The following is a 19,503-nucleotide window of genomic DNA, read 5'->3' on the forward strand; positions in this document are numbered from 1 at the left end:
TTTTTAAAGTATTCAGCAATATTATTTTATACCCATTTTATAATAAGTATCATTATCTGCCAGTAAATGGTTGATACTCCATAGGGCATTTATCCTTTGTCTTTTGGGAATCTTTTTTTCAAAAATCAACTTTACTGAGGTATAGTTTATAAACAGCAGACTGTATCTTTTAGTGAATATCACTTTTGAAAGTGGGTCAGAAGTGAAATCAATGATCTTTTGCTAGGTTCCATTGCTGGCTTCTCCCCAGTTCTATCTAGTGAAAATTATGGATCATTTACCTGTGTCATGCACTGTGTTAGGAAAGAGACAAGAATAAGAAACCATTTTCTAGAGGATTTCATTTTGGGAACTAGGAATAAAAGCATGTCACATAGGATCCAGTCACTGCTGTAATAAAGGTTAAGAAAAAAATATTGACAATCCCAGAGGAAAGAGGAAAGAGTTACAGAAAACTTCACAGAGGTGGCATAGCTTGAATTAGGTTATCTTTATTATAATTCCTTTCGCGTTCTTTTGAAAAAGAAACATTCATCACAGAAAATTTAGAAAATATTTACCTCATTAATCTGGATTTTGGATGTTAGCAATCTCATCTGGATCAGAAAGCTCAGTGACGAGGTGTGCCTTAAATAAAGAAGGGAAACCTGTATAGAGATCTTCCCTATAGAGTATTCATTTATGAATACTCTATGGTTTATGGTTACTAAAGCTAGCTGGACCTAAGTGCAAACTATTTGCCTTGGGCTAAACAAATGTGCTTCCTTGAAGAAAAGGAATAGATACGAGAGGAAATGGGATAGCTGTAAGAGGCCTGGAGGTGGGATTCCATTAAATGAAAAGAGCCATATAGAAATAGCAGTGTCTGTGTTTCCTAGCACTCGCCCTTTGCTAAGCATCCTAAGTGCTTTATTGAATTCTCACAGCAACCTTAGGAAAGATTTACAAAGAGAGAAATTAAGGCAAGAAATGTGAAGGTCTCCGTGGTAGATTACTGTTCAAAAATATTCACCCTCCCTTACTATCACTTCCCCATCCCACTGATCCTTGGTTTGGTCATGTGACTGGCTTTGGGCTCATGGTGGACAGAGTGTACTTCCTTGTCTCTTTACATAGACTTTGGGCCTGGCCATGTGATTCTCTTTAGCCAATTGGATGCTAACAGATATAACACAAGCAGAGGCTTGAAATATGCATGTGTGGAGGGCTTCTCCGCTTATGCCTCTGCCATCACTATGAGATGAACATGCCCTAGGATAGCCTACTGGTCCAAAGAGGATGAAAGACAGGTGGAATGGACTTGGAACCAACCTGTAATTTGGAGCACAGCCCAGCGTGGATCAGGCGACCCACAGATGGTGAGAGAGAATAGTTGATTGTTGATTATTCCACTGAGTTTTATGGTGGTTTGTTATTCAGCCACCTAATTAAATGGCAGAAAGAATTTGAACTCTGACAATATGGGTACAGAGTCTGTATCATACTGCTACTTGTACAGGAAATAATGAGTTCTTTTCAAATGTCTAGGTAAAGATAATCAGTTGGAGGATGAAGAAAAGGTCTATAACTCAGGAGAAAGTAATGGGTTTGGAATTAAGAGAATATTTCATCAATTAAAGAACTAAACCTTGGCAAATTGTTTAATCTCTCTGTACTTTCCTTAAAAGACTATTGTGAAAAATAAAGTACTAGCTGTCAAAGCTCTTTAAAATGTTGAAAGTGTTATGGAAATTCTAGTTTTTCTTTTAAGTCTATTTTGTTTCCTGCTGTATCTCAGTGCCTGGTGTGTCATAGGTGCTAAGTACATATTTGTTAAAATAAATTGAAGTGAATTATTTTCAAACAGTATTCTTAGTTAATAAATAACAAAAGCACAAAGCATATTTATCATTAGGAAAGTAATTAATTTCTATTCTTGACAAGAGTAGGAAAAAATGTCAAGGAAGTTCCTTCCTCTTACAGCAGTAGACTGATATGGAATATACGGAGGATGTTCGTTTCTTATCTCTACTACCCAACTAATGGTACCAGACTGATGTTCTGCAAATCCTAACACTAATGAGAATGTTGCTGCAGTCTTCTAACAGGATACTTTCTGCCCCAAAGAGTGTTTCGTTAGTGGGAAAATATTTGAATTTAATATTTGTTCTGCAGTTTAAAACATTAAGTTTTATTTATAAAATACAGATAATTCAGAAAACAACCAAATGAGCTTGTGAATTCCAAAGTTAGGTCACTATGATAGGAAGAAAATGTTCATTTGTCCTTTTTCCTTCTCTGTTTACCATAAAGCAAGATATAGCCAAATAAGATGTCTCCCTTTTAATACATTTTGCATTTAATTCATTTAGGATTCTGGTCAAGGTTATGCTTAGTTTGGGTTCAGGTTAGGGGGCAAGTTTGTTCCTCACATCAAATCACAGAGACATTAAAGGATTAGAGGTGTTATATAGATTGTTCTACTTTTTATTATAGCACAGGTTGCCTTTTTATCCCACAACTTCTCCCATGATAACCTGAAAAAAATTTTGGTGGTGTAGATAAGGGTTACATCAGCTCTAAACTTTCCTGTTAAAATATTAAATGGGAACATTTGGACAGTATTGCATCACCAATGTGAAACTAACAGTCTGGAAGCAGTAAATTTTACTTAAGTATATTTCATTGTAGTGAGTGCTTCATCCTGTGACAGATATTCTTCAGTGAAGATTTTGGGTGGAGACTTTCTGTCCCCGCTAAAATCCTTTAATAGCTACTCCTAATCCTGAACCAGTTCTGGCCTCCTGTTCACATGTGTTAGGAATGTAATTACATCTATCAGTGTCATTGTTATATTAAGAGTTATAGACTAACCCTAGTACTGAAAGAAGGGAGGGAAAAGTTCAATCTTCTCATTATTTTTGCTGCAGATTTTCATCATAATGATTTCTTTGTTTTATTTATTGTAAATCCATTGTATCTGTGCAAAGACCATATGTTTGCAATTCTTGACTTGGAGATGCCAGAAGATAAAAGGAGGGAAATAAACATCAGAAATACAAATATAACTGATATCCTAGATTCCTTGACAGGATCCAGGGTATTAAAGCTGGTTTTACCCTACTCACAAAAGTTTATCTAATTTTATCGTCCCCACACTCCAGATGAAATAGAAATTAAATAGGAAGAATTTAGCACTCTAGTAGGGACTTAAATCTTTTAAAAGAGACAAAAGGGATTGAAATGCTCAAGATTTCATGGTATAAGAATGATACCAAGACAAAAATGTTATTTTTGAAATGTAAAATTCAAAAAAAAATTCAATTAAAAGAATTTCTTAAGCCCAGTGTTGCACAAACTCCAAAATTTGGGAGACCTTCTTAACATCTTCCTCTCATTTTTGCCTAATATCTATTTGTTCAAGTTATTTCATTTGTACCGCCTATATTTCTTTCCAGTCACTTTCTTTCTGACATTTCCATCGCCCTCAACTATCTTGCCATTTTCTAATCTCAACCTGGCTGATTTTTATTGTAAAAAATAAAATATATGACTATAACTCTGGTGCCTAACACCCATCATTGCTCTTAGGATAAAGGCCAACACCTTTGGGATGGACTACAGAGCTCTTTTCTGTCTGGCTTCAGTTCTCTCCGTTCCGGCCACCCTGGCCTTCTTTCCAGGGTTTGGAACAAACCAAATTCCTTCTTGCCTCAGGGTCTTCAAATATGTTCCTCCTTCTGCCTGAAATACTATATAATAAATATATATATTTATTACCTATAAATATATAAAGTATTTCTTTTTTTTTTTTTTTTGCGATACGCGGGGCTCTTACTGTTGTGGCCTCTTCCGTTGCGGAGCACAGGCTCCGGACGCGCAGGCTCAGCGGCCATGGCTCACGGGCCCAGCCGCTCCGCGGCATGTGGGATCTTCCCGGACCGGGGCACGAACCCGTGTCCCCTGCATCGGCAGGCGGACTCTCAACCACTGCGCCGCCAGGGAAGCCCAAGTATTTCTTTTTGAAATTATCAAACATATTCATATTAATAATACGTGTCTAATCATATTTCATCTATGGCACCACCCACCTTACCTCCACCCCAGATAACTTTGAAGCAAATCCCAGGCATGTAACGAAAGACTCTTTCTAACTCACACTTATCCTCAAGGTCTCTGCTCAAGCGCCACCTGTTTTCCCCATCCCTCTGCCATCTAGGTCATACTGCCTGGTCATATGGTCTCATTGTACCCAGCGCTTCTACTTTAAGAAATCATTTCAGTATGTAATTATATATTTATGTGTATGGTTTTTGTATTAGTGTCTATCTTCATCCTATACTTCATGTCCTATGAGAGAGAAATGGTGTCTTTTTTGCTCATCATTCTACCTGTGCCTGGCTCAGAGTGAATTCTTAATAGATATCCATTAATTAAGCTGTGGGGATTTTCATAATAGAACCCTGCCCATTGCTGCCTTCTTAGCATTCTTCATGGTCTTTTAATATCAAAAGATTTCCTGCATATAGCCCCTGCCCTGTGGTACCTTTAGTCTCTCCAAATAGAGACTTCTATCCTCTCTTTGATTTCTTCTGAAGCACTTGATCAGGTACTATTTTACCAACAGGTGCAGTTGGTCCTATTTTCAAAATGAATGTGCAGGCAAAACTTATAATTAATATTTATCTTCTCAATCTTTTTAATAATCATTAGCTATTTCTTTTACATCATAATACTATTTTCTCCCCACTAAATACAAAACAACATTGTCATAGAAAGCAGTCTGTGGGAAGGTGCCTTCAACATAAACGTTTATTATGTATCGTATAACCAACACTATGGTCAAGTGAATGGAAAAATATTTCATTGAAAGGCTGATAGATTATCTTAATGAAAATGGTTTTCAACAGCATTACTTGATTTTAGTTTCTTAATTTTAAATCACACAGATTTAAGTTTTGCTGTCTTTTATTTATATAAACCCCAATATTATTTAGAGTTTCTATTTCAGTATGAGAAAAATATATATATTAAGGAAAATTAAGAAAGTTAAATTCTGGGAAATTTTTGAGAAGGTGAAAATGTCCCCACAAATCTGGTATCACATATTTCTTAGAGTTATTTTATAACTTTTTAAGATAGCAGTATATTTTGATATTTTGTTGACAGAAAATTTTAGCCTAAATGTATAAGTTCTTAATAACTGGTCACTAGGTTTTGCTATTTTGCAATATAATGTTATATAAGATTCTGTTTATCACTACTTCATAATGACTACTAATCTAGTCAAAGTTTTCAGCAAAATTACAGCATCAGCTTGGATTAAGAGATGTAATGATTGGGACTATCCTGGTGGCACAGTGGTTAAGACTCTGTGCTCCCAGTGCAAGGGGCCCAGGCTTGATCCCTGGTCATGGAACTAGATCCCACATGCATGCCGCGACTAAGAGTTCACATACCACAACTAAGGAGCCGGCAAGTTGCATCTAAGGAGCCTGCAAGCCGCAACTAAGGAGCCCATGAACCTCAACTAAGACCCGGCACAACCAAATAAATAAATATTTAAAAAGAGAGAGATGTAATGATGGTGTAATTCAGAAGATGACACTGTTCAAAGGAAGAGAAAATTATGAGCCATTGCTAGGAAAGCAAATCTATAAAATTAAATATGTCCCCAAATCATAGCAGTAAATTTTTTTTTTTTTTTTTTTTTTGCGGTCCACGGGCCTCTCACTGTTATGGCCTCTCCTGTTGCGGAGCTCAGGCTCCAGACGCGCAGGCTCAGCGGCCATTGCTCACGGGCCCAGCCACTCCGCGGCATGTGGGATCTTCCCAGACCAGGGCATGAACCCGTGTCCCCTGCATCAGCAGGCGGACTCTCAACCACTGTGTCACCAGGGAAGCCCAGCAGTAAACTTTTTATTTGAGATTTTCATGTGGTTATGTGGTGAGGATTTGGTTCTTGTCTTGGACACACCCATATGTTGGTATTATCAACCTTCATGACTCCAAATATTTCCTTTCATGAACACATTTTCCCTTGTCACCTTGTCACCTCCACTGCAATGGCTTCTATTCCTTTGGCATAAGATTGTTCATCTTAAAAATAAAAGATCCTATAACCAATTTTAAGCACTCTATTAAATCTGTTTATAAGTGATAATTAAATGGGATATGAAATATTACTTCTCCTAACTGTATCTCCCTGAATCAGAAATAAATTATATAATTAGCATGTCTTAAATTACTTTTCCCTCACTAGGTAAATAAACTTACTAGAGAAGATTATTGAGTTAATTCCTCTACAGTTCTTTAGCATTTGAAAGGAAGTGCTTACATGCAATGTCATTTCTAATTTCCATCAAATTGGATGTTTCAAAGGACTTTTAAAGACTATTATTGACCTTGGTAGAAATGGATACTGTATATAATTCAACTGCTTCATTTGTCATATGTGGTACGTGCAAAGTGGCTATTATTCAGAAAATGTCAGTTGAAATGAGAATTTCAATTATTTTTTTCACCTATAGTTGGCAACTAAATCTGGGGCAAAGATGCTTTAATAATCTGTGATATATGAAAAATAAGTTATGCAAAGATTCTGATTATACTTATACTGACATCTTTACAGCATAAGACTTTTTAGAGATTAAACTCTAACCTAGTCTTTTAACCACATGTGTAATAGATATATTTTAGCGTTCAAGTATCTGACCAAATTAAAGATACAGCACCATCTTATGGATATTTCTATATCTGTAAAATTTATAAATATAAAAATCTTTTCGAGTTTGGGAATAGAAAGGCTTTATCAGTAAAAAAAAATGTAGGAGGAGAATATTTTACTGTAACAAGGAAAAATGTTGCAATATTGAATAACTTGAATGTGTATGTGTGCGTGCATGTATGAATGTGCGTGTTTGTGATGGCAAGGTAAATAAGAGATTTGTAATTCTTTTTTCCCTTCAAAATTAAGAATTTGAAGAAGACAAACAACAGTTATTACAATACAAATTCATAACTTTGTGAAATAAGACATGTAGCTCAGAATACTGTCAGTCTCTAAATGACTCTGGGACATCACCGATTATCACCTTGCAAAGAAGTGTTCTTATAAGACATGAACCACACTTTATAGAGAGTGATGAGAAATTTAGGTATGATAATAAACCTATTTAACTATCTGCTGATACTATAGAACTGGTAATCAAGTCTCCTTATATTTATCTAGAATTTAAATGTTTTCATAAGTGATTTATGCCCATTATTTGTTCTGATTTTAGATACAGATTTTTCTTTTTTTTTTTTTTTCCTGAGGTACGCGGGCCTCTCACTGTTGTGGCCTCTCCCGTTGCGGAGCACAGGCTCCGGACGCGCAGGCTCAGCGGCCATGGCTCATGGGCCCAGCCGCTCTGCGGCATGTGGGATCTTCCCGGACGAGGGCACGAACCCGTTTCCCCTGCATCGGCAGGCAGACTCTCAACCACTGCGCCACCAGGGAAGCCCAGATACAGATATTTTTGAATAAACACTTCTTAATAATCCTTCTTATTATTTTAATATAAAACACATAGGCAATTTAAGGTGATTATAGAAAGATTGATGAACAAAACTCCGCAATTATTAAGGTGTAGTTACATGGGTATGGTTCATATCCTTCATGCTTAGCTCACTTTAGTTATCATATATAGACCTGAGGCTCTACAAGATTTACCCAGTTTATACGGTGTAAAATTATCCCACTTCTAACCAAAGCACAGATTCAGTAGTTCTTAACTTTTTAGGGTCTTGAACTCCATGATAAAAGCTTTGGAACCTCTCTTTTTTAAAAAGTCCATAGATACGATACATTTTGCACATAATTTTAGGGGCTTCTGGACTCCCTGGAGCTCATCCATGCTCTATGATTTTAAATAGTATTCACCTTATTTTAACATTTATTTCCGTAGGATGTGATATTGACAAGTAAAAGCCAGGAGCTTTATCACAAAAATGCAAGGTCTTCTTGTGGTAGAAGCAATCCATAATTTTTACACACACACACACACACACACACACACACACTCCTATTTGGCTTTAACTCATGTTCTTCCACAACTAAATTATATTGAAGGACCAGTGTAAATAAAGAGGTTATTAGTTTATTTTTATACAGATTTTATTTTCATGTTATTTACAGTGAGATGTAAAAATATGACATTGACTACAAACAGTATAGAATTTTTGGCTTTATCCTCACAGAATACTACAGGTTCTAATAATGTCCTATTATGAATAGTTTTCTATATCATGTAGACGACACTAAATTTCTAATTTTTGTTTCAAATGTAAACTTGTAACTGATTTAATAAAATTAAGTTATTCCTGGATGTCCATATTAATAGAAAAAATACAACATAAAGTTGAAAAATTCTAAGCATACCATATACATATTTTTATGTTTACTTCTGAGATGTAGATAGGTATTTTATAGCTTAATAAGAAATCCAGGGAAATTTAATAGATTTATAATAGTAGCATTATGTTTAAATGCAGATCCAAGACACTATATTAGATGTTAACTTAATTTTTCGTGTTATCAAATGCAGAATTATCATAATGTAAAAATTATTTTATTGATACTCTAGAACACTCGCTAATTTAATAAAATGCTTTAAGTTGTAAAAGCAGATTCCATAAAAATTCATGAAAAATTTAGATATCTGATCATTTAAAACGGTAATGAAAATATTTCCACCACCTATACCTTTAACTGTAATACGATCCATGGGATGGATATATCTGCTGTACGTAGTGTAATACTTACTTTGTCCTTAAAGTGGGAGGAAAGTAAAATGATGAATTAGCCCCGCCCCAATCGGCGCCCCGCCCCCACCCCGAAGTCTGAGGAGGCGCAGGGGGGCTCTAGTCGCTGGGCTACTCTGCAGACCACGTGCTGTGCTCCCACCTCCCGCTCCTTTGCAGCTGCCCCAGCTCAGGGCCAGGGCCACGTGGCGCCGCCCTGGGGACCCTGGGTCATCCTGCGTGTGGGAGGGGGTCCTCAGGAAGCAGGGGCCTGAGGGTCCCCAGATGCGGTGGGGGAGGTGGGTGCCGTGCGGGCACTAGCTGGTGGGTCGGGCAAGGAGGCCACCATTTTCAGGGTGAGGGTCGTGCGGCAAGGCGCGGCCCTGGAGGAGGGAGAGGTGGCGGGGATCGGGGAGGAGTTGGGGCTGTTGGTGGAAGACATCATGCAGGGGGTGGAGGCGGGGGCGGAGGAATAGCAGGAGGAGGTGCAGGTGGAGGAGCCCCAGGAGCAGGGGCAGGAAGAGCCAGGGCCGGGACCCGGGACCCATGACCGCCCGGCCCCTGCTGGTTAGAGCTGAGCCCTCTGAATGCCCAAGCCAGCAGGGCCTACACTTGGCTCAAGCGCATGATGGGTCAGACGCGGAAGCCTCACTTGGATGGAAGAAGGGCCATCATCTGGGGCATCCCTGGCTTCTGGGCCAGAGCCATCATGAACCAACCCCAGATGTCGGCCATGATCAGTGACCAAGATGAAGACATGCTTAGCTACATGATCAGTTTGGAGGTGCAGGAACTGGGCCATCCCAGGCACCGCTGCAAGTTGATGTTTTTCTTTTGGAACAACTCCTACTTCTGGAACGACGTGATCATTAAGGAGTATCACCTTAGCATCGCTGGATATAGGGCGTCTCGTTCCACTCCAGTTCAGTGGTTCTGGGATTATGAACAAGGTGACCCCAGCCGCAGGCAGGACACCACCAGCCTTAACTTCCTCAACTGGTTGTGTGACCACAACTGCCCAGGGTCTAACAGGATTGCTGAGATCATCGGTGAGGGCCTGTGGCCCAATCCCCTGCACTACTACCCCAGGGAGGAAGGCCCCACCGGGACAGACCCATAGATGAAGGCTCTGGGGGAGCCTCAGAGTTTGGCCAAATAGCACAAGAGGCAGGAGGCGTCTACAGATGTGGGGGACGGGTGGATGTATCTACCTATGCGGTTCTGGTGCCCAGGGGAGAAATGAGGAAAGGATGGCCAGTGAAGGTTCCAGAGACCACGGCCCCACGTGCCGGGAATGACACCCAGAGAGACATAAACAAGTTAACAAGTGGAAAAAAAAAAAAAAAAGAATTAGTGATGCAATGGTAAAATTAGAGACCTAACCTTGAAAACTAGGGATTCTCAAAATATGGTCCTCAAACCCCTGGTTGGGGGTGTTCCCTGAGACCCTATCAGGGAGGTCTGTGAGGTTGAAACTATTTTTATAGGAATCCTAAGATCTCCTTTGTCTTTTTCACTCTGTTGATATTGCATAGATGGTGCAGTAACAAAGGTGGATTCATGCCGGAGCTTTAGCATGAATCAAGGCAATGGCACCAAAATCACTTAATAATCATTGTGTTCACAGGCACACACTCACAGAAAAAAATAAGCCAGATTCACTTATGAATATTTCTGATTAAGCAGTAAAAAATATTATTTTTAAAAATCTCAACCCTTGGGTACACATTTAAAAAATAATGTGAAGTGAAATGGGAAGTATACATAAAACACTTCTGCTGCATAACGAAGTACAATGATTGTCTGGAGAACTGAGCTGCAAGCTGAACTATCTGCTTTTTTCATAGAACGCCATTTTTACTTGAGAGAGCAACTTGACAAATTATAGTTACTCAGATATTTGACAGACTTTTTCTCAAATGTGAGTGAAGTGAGCTTGTCACTTTAAGGAAAACAACTGACAGTTTTGTTGTGCCAGTGATAAATTCAAGCTTCCAGGTGAAAATTAGAATTTTGTAAAACGTTATCTGCCAAAGTAAACGATAGTGTTCCAGTACTTAATGACTTTTTTGATGAAATTATTGACAAATGTAATTTGTTGGATACTATATAATAAAATAAAATGTGTCAACTTTTGGACAATCTACATTACCCAATGAACCAGTGTTTTCCAAATGACCAATGAGTGACATTATGAAATCATGCATCAGTAGAAGATCCATTCAAAGTTCAAGACAGACTAATGGATTTTTTAAAATCACAGAGTAAGAAAAATTTACTGATGTGTTTATAGATTCCACATTGCAACTAACCTTAAAGAAACTACCACTCGTTAAGTTTTGGTTTAATATCAAAGAAGAATATCCATAATTACGTGAAACGCTATTAAAATACTCCTTCCTTTTTCAACCACATATCTATATGAGGTTGGATTTTCTTCATCTGTTTCAAACTAAACAATGTATTGCAACAGACTGAAGTAGAAGCAGATATGAGAATGTAGAAGCACGTGAATTCTACTAAGCCAGACATTAAAGAGATTTGTATAGTGTAAAATAGTACAACTCTTCCCACTCAACTTTTTCTTTTGGAAATAGTGTTTTTTTCATAAACATATATAACATGTTATATAATAGGTTATTATTAAAAGAATTAATAGTCATTTCTAAATTGCCTTAGTTTTATCTTTCTAATATTAGAAATACTAATAAATATAACCCACATAACCAAGAGAACTTTGGGGTCCTTACTAAGTTTTAAGAGGGTAAATAGGCCCTGAGAACAAGTGTGTTAATCACTGTTACAGACCAGGGTAATAGTAAATAATTAATAAAGACATATCTTCATTTTCCCCACTTAATATCATTTGACTATCCCTTATAATTTTCTCTGATAAAAACTCTATTTCAATTTAATTTCAGTTTACTTTTCTATTTCAGTTTAATTTTCTTGAGCATTATTGTTGAAATGGTCTAGCTTTTTGTTTTGTTTTTTTAATAGGAGTAGAATTCTCATCTCTTGAGACGTTGGTTGAATTCCTGGTCAATCAATGCAATGCTCTCTTTACAGTGTCCTAGTATAGTGCTTAATATAGACTAGGCACTCAATAAGTGTTACTGACTGGCAGAACATGTGTTAAACAACAAAGTCAATAAAAGTGCAAAACAACTGTGAAAGCTAGAGGGAAAAAACTCCATTTACTGCTTTATCCATTTATGAACATAATTAGTAGATTTTAATCCATTCCCACAAAAAGCGCAGTTTGTGTCTCTATTACCATTTAAAACACAAACAAGCTCTTGCAGGTTAAGTACCTCCTTCTCTAGGAGACCATAATTATCATCACATATATTGTACATCTTGAATTAAGGCAAGACTTTTCTCATGAAATTTTAGGCTCAGAGGTCACAGTATGCTTTTACCTTTCTTTACTCCGTGTACTTTACAACAAACTCATTTCCGTTACCTTCTCCAAATTTCTTAAAAAATGGAAATTGAAAAATGGAACGGTAATCAATCATTGATGAATGCTGACAGATTGAATAGGAACAGAAGGAAAGTAGCTTCGTATTGTGGGCTCAAACCATCTTATAAAAATTATGAAATCCTTAAGATTTTAATAAAACACCTTAACGTATTTGGGAGTTCTTTTAGGCTGGCTGTTTCAAGGCAAATAATTTAGAAACACAAATTATAAGCTATGTAAAAATCAATAAATAAATGCATTGAACCATTTACTAGTTTATCTACAATTTATTTCTATAGTTCTACAGTTAAAAATGAGCTACATAATAAAACAATTACAATAACAATAAAATACTTGGCATTTACTGAGAATTTACTCTATACCAGACAATCTTTTAGTACTTGAATACATTATTTTATTTAATCTTCACAACAAACCTTTGACTGTATCTTGTGTGGGTATCGGTGTGGATTACTCATTTTTCCGGTCAATTTGTGCTGATCATCTGCATATATTTTTACCCTTTATCTGTAAAAGGTGGGGTCACAGAATGATTCTTTCTAGGATTCAAATTCTAACTTGAGAGGCGAAAAAGAAAAAGCTGAGCAAAGTAAGGAGAGGGATTTAAATAAGGTTGCCAGGAGGATTATTGCCTCATAAGATATAAATACTCATCTTAAAGTTTCAAAAAATGTTTTTATCTTACTTTTGCAAATGCATACCCTTTTATTAGCTGGGCTTGTGAGTTGACATTTTTCTCATACATATTTGCAAAACTAGTCCTTCCATTTGACCTGAGAAAGATTCCTCTGTCTGTTTTTATATAATTTTAGCTATAACTACAAAAAATAATAGACTCCCAAAACACTTAAGGGATATTTTGTGAATATTTTTCTCTATGACCACAAGAGCATATATTACCATAACTTCTTATTTTGCTCATGTTTGTTTCATATACGTCCCCTCAGCGACTAAATTCTACTGTTTTTATCTACTCAGAATAGTGCATAGCCTAGAGTGGGTGCCCCCAAAAATGTCTGTTCAATGAAAGAATGATTTCATCTGTGACTTGAAAGAGTTAATACCTTGCTTTCCGGTCAAATGCACAAATCAATTCTCAACGAGAAAACAGACCACCTATAGCTATTCAGGTCACACACCTGTTTCCTTAAATATCATTGCCAAAACACATTTTATATTCTATTTTATTATTGTGCATCCATCGTTCCCTAGCATTAGAGGTGTTTCATTAAAAAGCAGTATAACTTCAATTTGTTTTTATGCTCACCTTGACGAAAATAAAAATGAATCACTGAATAAATTCAAGTGTATTTTATGTATTTTTGAAATGGTACAGACCAATCATAGTCTTATGTTGGGCATCATTTACTCAATTATCCCAGAGCATCAACTGAAGTTATAATTACCTGAAAAGGTAATATTTAAGGTAGAAATTTGGCAAGAACATTAGTATAAGCACAAAGTTGAAAATGTTAATTAATAATTATTAGGGCACAGTTAATGTTTAATGATCGGGTTTTCCTTTCAGATCCCTTTTCTTCAAACCATCTCTTTTTGGAGAAGAGGAAGGGAGGGTTCCTCAGAGACACATCATTGGCCCTTTTCTCAGTCTGAAACATGTTTTATGGACCTCATTATCCATATCTGTCTGTAGCTTCAACTACCACCAATATGCTGATGATTCCTTTATCCAGATGTGAGTTAACAGGTTTGCATTTCCAAATGGGTCTAGGAGCACTCTGATAAGCTCCTCATAACTTGATGTTTCTCTATAGCTACATGTCCTCTAGAAGTTCATATTTCTTCTATTCTCAGTCAAGTTACCCTATCCTGGGAATCATATTCTACCCTTGACCCTCTTCTTCAGCTCCTCATATATGTTCTATTAATTCCTTTGTCCACCTCTTAAGCTTTCTTCCCCCACTCCCACCCCTTGTCCTCATCTTAAATTCAAGCCCTCATTGTTTCTCTCCCAGATTTCCTTAGTAATCTCATTGGTATCTTGCATCTGGTTTCACTGCCCTTACATTGCTCCAGATTGACTCTTCAGAGTTATAGGTCACCTTATGTTGTACCTTACTTAAACCTTTATGTGTATACCCATTTTCTTCAGGACATAGTTTAAATTCCAAAGCATGGCGTACAAGGCCATGGACACCTGCCCACTGTTCTTCTGCTCAAGGCTGAATTTGACTCTGTTCTCTAGCCTCATCTTCCCCATCTTCACATGTAGCCTTTATTTCGGGCATGCCAAGTTTACTTGCAGTTCTCCAAATGTGGCAAACAATTTCATACCTTTGCAAATGTGGTTCCTCTGGTCTATAGTGCCCTCACCCAAACAGCTATGAATCATTCTTCAAAACATATGTCAAGCATCCTGGAAGCCTTCTCTTACTCTATCTTGAATAAGCTACTTTTTCTCTGTATAACCATTATCTCCCAGGTTATTAGACTGATCATCAGATTGCAATACCAATATTTATTTTCTGGGTTTTTTTAGTAAGTGTTTTTCTCATCTGTCATTCTTTAAACTGTAATCTTCTAAAGGTCAGAGACTGTATCTTGTTCTTCTAAATATACCCTGCATAATGTTAACAATGTTAGTTTCTTAACCAATGTATGTTTAACTAATGAAATCCTTAAACATTCTCTTTGTTGTTTTGGATATTTCTTTAATTTATGCCCCTTAACCATTTTCATCTTTATAGAGAAAACACTGTATGTATTATTCTACAAATTATTAGATGTTTTCCAGTGGGATTTCCAAGGCTTGGAGAATCTTTGATAACCTTTTTTTAATAGTAAGAGAATAATAAACTATCACATCAAGCAATTTTAACTAATTAATAAAGGAAGCTGAAAAGATACCTTTCCTTGGCAAGAAAAGGAAGGGCAATAAAGCTGCTGTATATAAATTATACTTTTATGTGCCTAGGAATTAAATTCTTATTTTAAGTATCAGTTTAATAAACATCATACATTTAATATACTGATTTAAATCAAACAAATTGTAATAGTAAAGCTACTATTTGGAAGTAGAGAGGATTCAGTGTGTTGCGTCCTTGTTCCATTAGTTGTTCCTTCTGTAGGGAAGAGGATTCCCTAAGTCTCAGGTTCCTTATCTGTACAATGGAACTAAAAATAAATAGGATAATGTATGTAAAGGGCTTAGTGCGGTACCGGGTACAAAGCATGTAAATGGTAATCATCATCATTATCATCATCATCACTACCTTTCTCAAAAGTTTACTTTGGTGACATTATTCGACAAGCACGTTTACAAAACTTTGCAAAATGTAGAGTGCTATGTATATAACATTAGATACTATAACTTAAATGAATAAGCTTGTTATTTATGGTTTACCTTGCCAAAAAGTGAAAAATATTGCCTTTAAATACATCAGTTTTTGAGATTTGTGTTCCTTGGCAGTTGGAGATCAGCCAGCAGTCACGCCCTCAGTGAACACCTTTCATCACCGTGGGCACCTGTAAGGATTGATAAATAGGCAAGTTTCCCCAGGAGTAAATGCTTCTTTGTATTTCTACATCTTGGGAGACTATGAGTAAATGCAGAAGGAAAGCCTCCCTCATGTGTACCTAACTGCGGAAGTGGCTTGAAAAAGCTACAGCTGCTATTTGGCCACGGGGTAGACGAGCTCAGAGCCGGTAGTTTTACCGGCCGGGTGATATTTGCACTGAGCTTCCATCGCCTCCCTGCCAGTTTGGCCACTGCGCACTGCACCTTATGTTGAATGCACTATTTTCCCTATTTCCTCCTTTGTCCGGATTAACAATACCGGAAAAAACACAGAAAGAAACTCCTAGGTGGTTCTGGTTTGGGACTGAGAAATCTGCGCAGATAAGACAGGCTTCGGATGCAGCTACGAGACGCCCACTTGAGGCCGGAACCGATAGTGACCAAGTGTGTGTCCCAGGGCGCTGCGGGCTCGTCCAAACGCTAACAGTGCTGGACACCGGGCGTGTGCTAAAAAATCTGCTGAATAAATGTCTACACTGCACAACCTGTCTTGAGTCAACCGCATCCTAACCCAGAAAATAAAGCTATGTGTGAGCTGAAGCAGAGTGCCATTTCGCAGATATAAAACCGGTCTCACTCATGCATCTACAGGAATAAAGACAGTTTAAAAAGAAAGCCTCATGTATTTTGTTTTTGCTTTTCTTTTCAAGAATGTTCCTCTGACTTTTACAATTTGGACTTCAGCATAGCGTCAAACAGCAGCAGAGCAGAGCGAGAGACTTTTTAAAGTCTCTTCTCCACGTTATTTGGCGGTAAACGGCTCTGGCCCCACTTTTCCGTGCTGGGGTTCAACCCTGGGTATCAAATTCGGGTTGGAGACTCACGTTCTGGCTGTTCCGCTCACCCGGGGAGGTGGAGAGGGCCAGCTCTCCTGCCCCACGTCCGCCTGTCCCTCAGGAAGCTTGCAGGAGAAAAGGGGATAGGTGGTGGTGGTGGTGTCACGGCAGTCCAAGCGTCCCGGGTGGACGCACACAGAGCCACTGCGCTCAGCGCTCCGCATCTTTGCAAACTACGCGCCTGACACCCGGGCACTCGGCCAGGGTCGCGGCGGCGCCGGCGGCGCGCGCACGCGCACTCCGCGACCCCGTGCCCGCTCCTCAACCTTCCATTCCACGTGTTGCTTGTTGTAGGCGCCACAGGTTCCCCACCTGCACCCGGGCGCTCGGGCGGCTCCGCCTCCGCCGGCGGACGTTGGAGGACTACGGGGCTGGCGGGGCCCGGGCCAGCCGAGCAGTTCACCAGGCGCTCGGGCTCACCCCCGACGCTAACTCCGCCTATTTAATCCCGGCGGCTCCTCCACCCCCCCACCCCCCCCCCCCCCCCCCCCGCTACCAGTCCTCCTCTCGGCTCCCGCCCGCCTCTTTCGCCCTGGTGGTAGGAAACACTCTTGGGTCTAACTCGACGTGTCCGGAAAGCCTCGGCCAGTTTCCCTTTCGTTCTGCGGCCGCTGCGGCCAGCCGCGCGGCTCCCTCAGACCCGCGGGCGCAGCGGCAGTGGGTGAGCCGCCTGGGGGCCGCGGGCCGAGCGGCGGGGTGCCCCGAGCACTATGCTGGACCCGTCTTCCAGCGAAGAGGAGTCGGACGAGGGGCTGGAAGAGGAGAGCCGCGATGTGCTGGTGGCGGCCGGCGGCTCTCAGCGAGCGCAGCCGGCCCCGGCTCGGGAAGGGCGGCGGGACGCGGCAGGGCGCGCGGGCGGCGGCAGCGGCGCAGCCAGACCCGTGAGCCCGAGCCCCTCGGTGCTCAACGAGGGGCGAGACGAGCCCGAACGGCTGCTGGACGAGGAGCAGGAGCGGAGGATCCGCCTGCAGCTCTACGTCTTCGTGGTGAGATGCATCGCGTACCCCTTCAACGCCAAGCAGCCCACCGACATGGCCCGGAGGCAGCAGAAGGTGAGTTGCCGGCAGGACCGGGCGTCTCCAGCCCCACTTCTTCCTCCCTGGGCTTTTCTCGGGCGCCTGCCCGTTGTCCTCCTGCAGGACACTGTATTTTTGTTAGTCTTGGAGGGCAAGGGAATCTTTGGAGGGAGGACGGTGCTTTAGCCCGCTGGGTATCAGGTTGCAATGGACGCATCTTCTCCCCCGCGGTGGGCAGAAGCTGTCAGCTTGGTCGGGACCGAGACCGACCTGACAGCCCGGCGGTGCGGCCGTTGCACCTGGCCGGGTGAGAACACACCTCCCATCAACTTTAATTTCGAAGGGTAGTGGTGCATTCCTGTGCGCTTGGCCCTCCTGGAGCTGGGCTTTACCGTGGGTCTGAATGAGTGTGGAATCTGAACACTTCTGATAGCTAGGGAGAAGTCATTTCTGGGGGGGAAGGTGTAGAAATGTTCCACGAAACAAAGCTAACTGGACAAGTTTTCCTGTATTGCTGGGTAACTAGGACATCAGATCCTAAGGAGGGAAGGTGTGCAGCTTTGGAGAGTTGCTGTGGGTTAGTAATTAACCGGTCTCGGCGGGCCTAAGGAAACACGCTCTTGATGAAAAATAAAGGACTGGTTCATAACTACTTCATCACGAAAGCGCTTTTGTCCCCGTCCCCAAAGAGCTAAAGAGTTTCAGGTGAAATACCTGCCAACTTTAGTTTTAAAACAAGACCCCAGGGTCTAATAGTCTGTAGCAGACGAAAGTGATGACTCAAAATTGCCCGAATTGGGTGAATGTTTTCAATAGAAACTAAGAAATCTTGATAGAATGTTGAACCTAGACGATTCACCAGAAATCTGCACTAGCCCCCTTAGTTTGGGACAGGATGTGGAGACCCAGAGAGATTGTATTGTAATTTGTCCAAAGCATACCTAGTTGCACAGATGTTTGTTAGTTTTCTGAACCATTAACTTAAGAATGTGAAGCATTTCTTAGAAATTTGGAGCATTTCTGAATTGACTTGTGAGAAGCTGGTATTTCAGAGAAAATGCAGTCTTCCCATCACCCTCCCACCCCCATTTACCCAACCTCTTAAAACAGGCCTAAACCAAGCAGCTGTTTTGAATTGCTCCCTGGGAGTACTCAGGGGATGATTCGCTACAGTTGGTGGCTAATTACACAGATCCTTCAAATGCCTAACCCTCTAGGTAAGTTAGTCACAGAATGCTAGAGCTGGAAAAGACCTTGGGATCCAGGCAGGCCCTTCATTTTGGAGGAGAGAAGGATTTCTGAGTAACATTTTCTATTCCCTAACCAATTGGTATGATTGAAGCCACCATTTGTGAGGTCAGTTTTGAGTGCCCTGTGGAGTTTTTGTGAGCCTTCCATTTTGTTCCTAGGTGAGTACCACACTGTGTTATCCTTTGATTGCATTGGGTTGTATTACAGTCACCCAGTGCCTCTTAACTCTGTAGGTCAAGAGACTTTCATCTTCAGTAGTCACTCTTAAACTAAGTAAGTTTTTGTGTATGTTGTATGTAGTCATATAAGTTTATGAATATCATCCAGTCTCCAGTTTTAATATTCATATTGCATTTAAGTTTATTTTCGGTGTGTTAAAGTATAAAAATAACGTTTGGTGAAACTAAGAGTCTATTCCTGTCTGGAATATGATCACTGAAGATGCTTTTGCAAAGAGTCGCTTACTGGTAGCTGATTCTTACTGTACATACTTGTTGCGTTTTGTTAATGAAACAAACTGTTGCTTGTTCAAATAGGGCAGATTTCTCTGACACTCTTGTTTAAATAGAATGTTTCTCCAGAAATTATTTGAATAGGCAAACAGGTGCATTC

At 40.0% G+C, this 19,503-nt stretch overlaps 2 protein-coding genes across 27 annotated transcripts in view; both read left to right on the forward strand.

Annotated features, from left to right (window-relative positions):
• The first annotated feature begins 1,294 nt into the window (after positions 1 to 1,294).
• LOC101274805 (testis-specific Y-encoded protein 1-like) lies at positions 1,295 to 10,074 on the forward strand. Its single transcript, XM_033420189.2, is given in 4 exon segments — positions 1,295 to 1,358; positions 1,528 to 1,578; positions 9,049 to 9,321; positions 9,324 to 10,074. Coding segments are annotated over 4 exon segments (948 nt in total). The 3' UTR covers positions 9,884 to 10,074.
• Positions 10,075 to 17,170: 7,096 nt separating this feature from the next.
• The window catches only part of CADPS2 (calcium dependent secretion activator 2), a 495,227-nt gene continuing 492,894 nt past the window's right edge, over positions 17,171 to 19,503 (forward strand). For 25 of the 26 annotated variants that reach the window (XM_049714526.1, XM_049714529.1, XM_049714517.1 and 22 more), the window contains exon 1: positions 17,196 to 17,676. In XM_049714526.1, coding sequence (XP_049570483.1) covers positions 17,335 to 17,676 — 342 coding nt within the window. In that variant the 5' untranslated portion in view covers positions 17,196 to 17,334. Of the gene's footprint in view, positions 17,677 to 19,503 lie in introns of all 26 variants that reach the window. The other variant, XM_049714516.1, reaches the window with a different exon arrangement.

The sequence above is a fragment of the Orcinus orca genome, chromosome 9, assembly GCF_937001465.1.
Source record: "Orcinus orca chromosome 9, mOrcOrc1.1, whole genome shotgun sequence".
NCBI lineage: Eukaryota > Metazoa > Chordata > Mammalia > Artiodactyla > Delphinidae > Orcinus > Orcinus orca.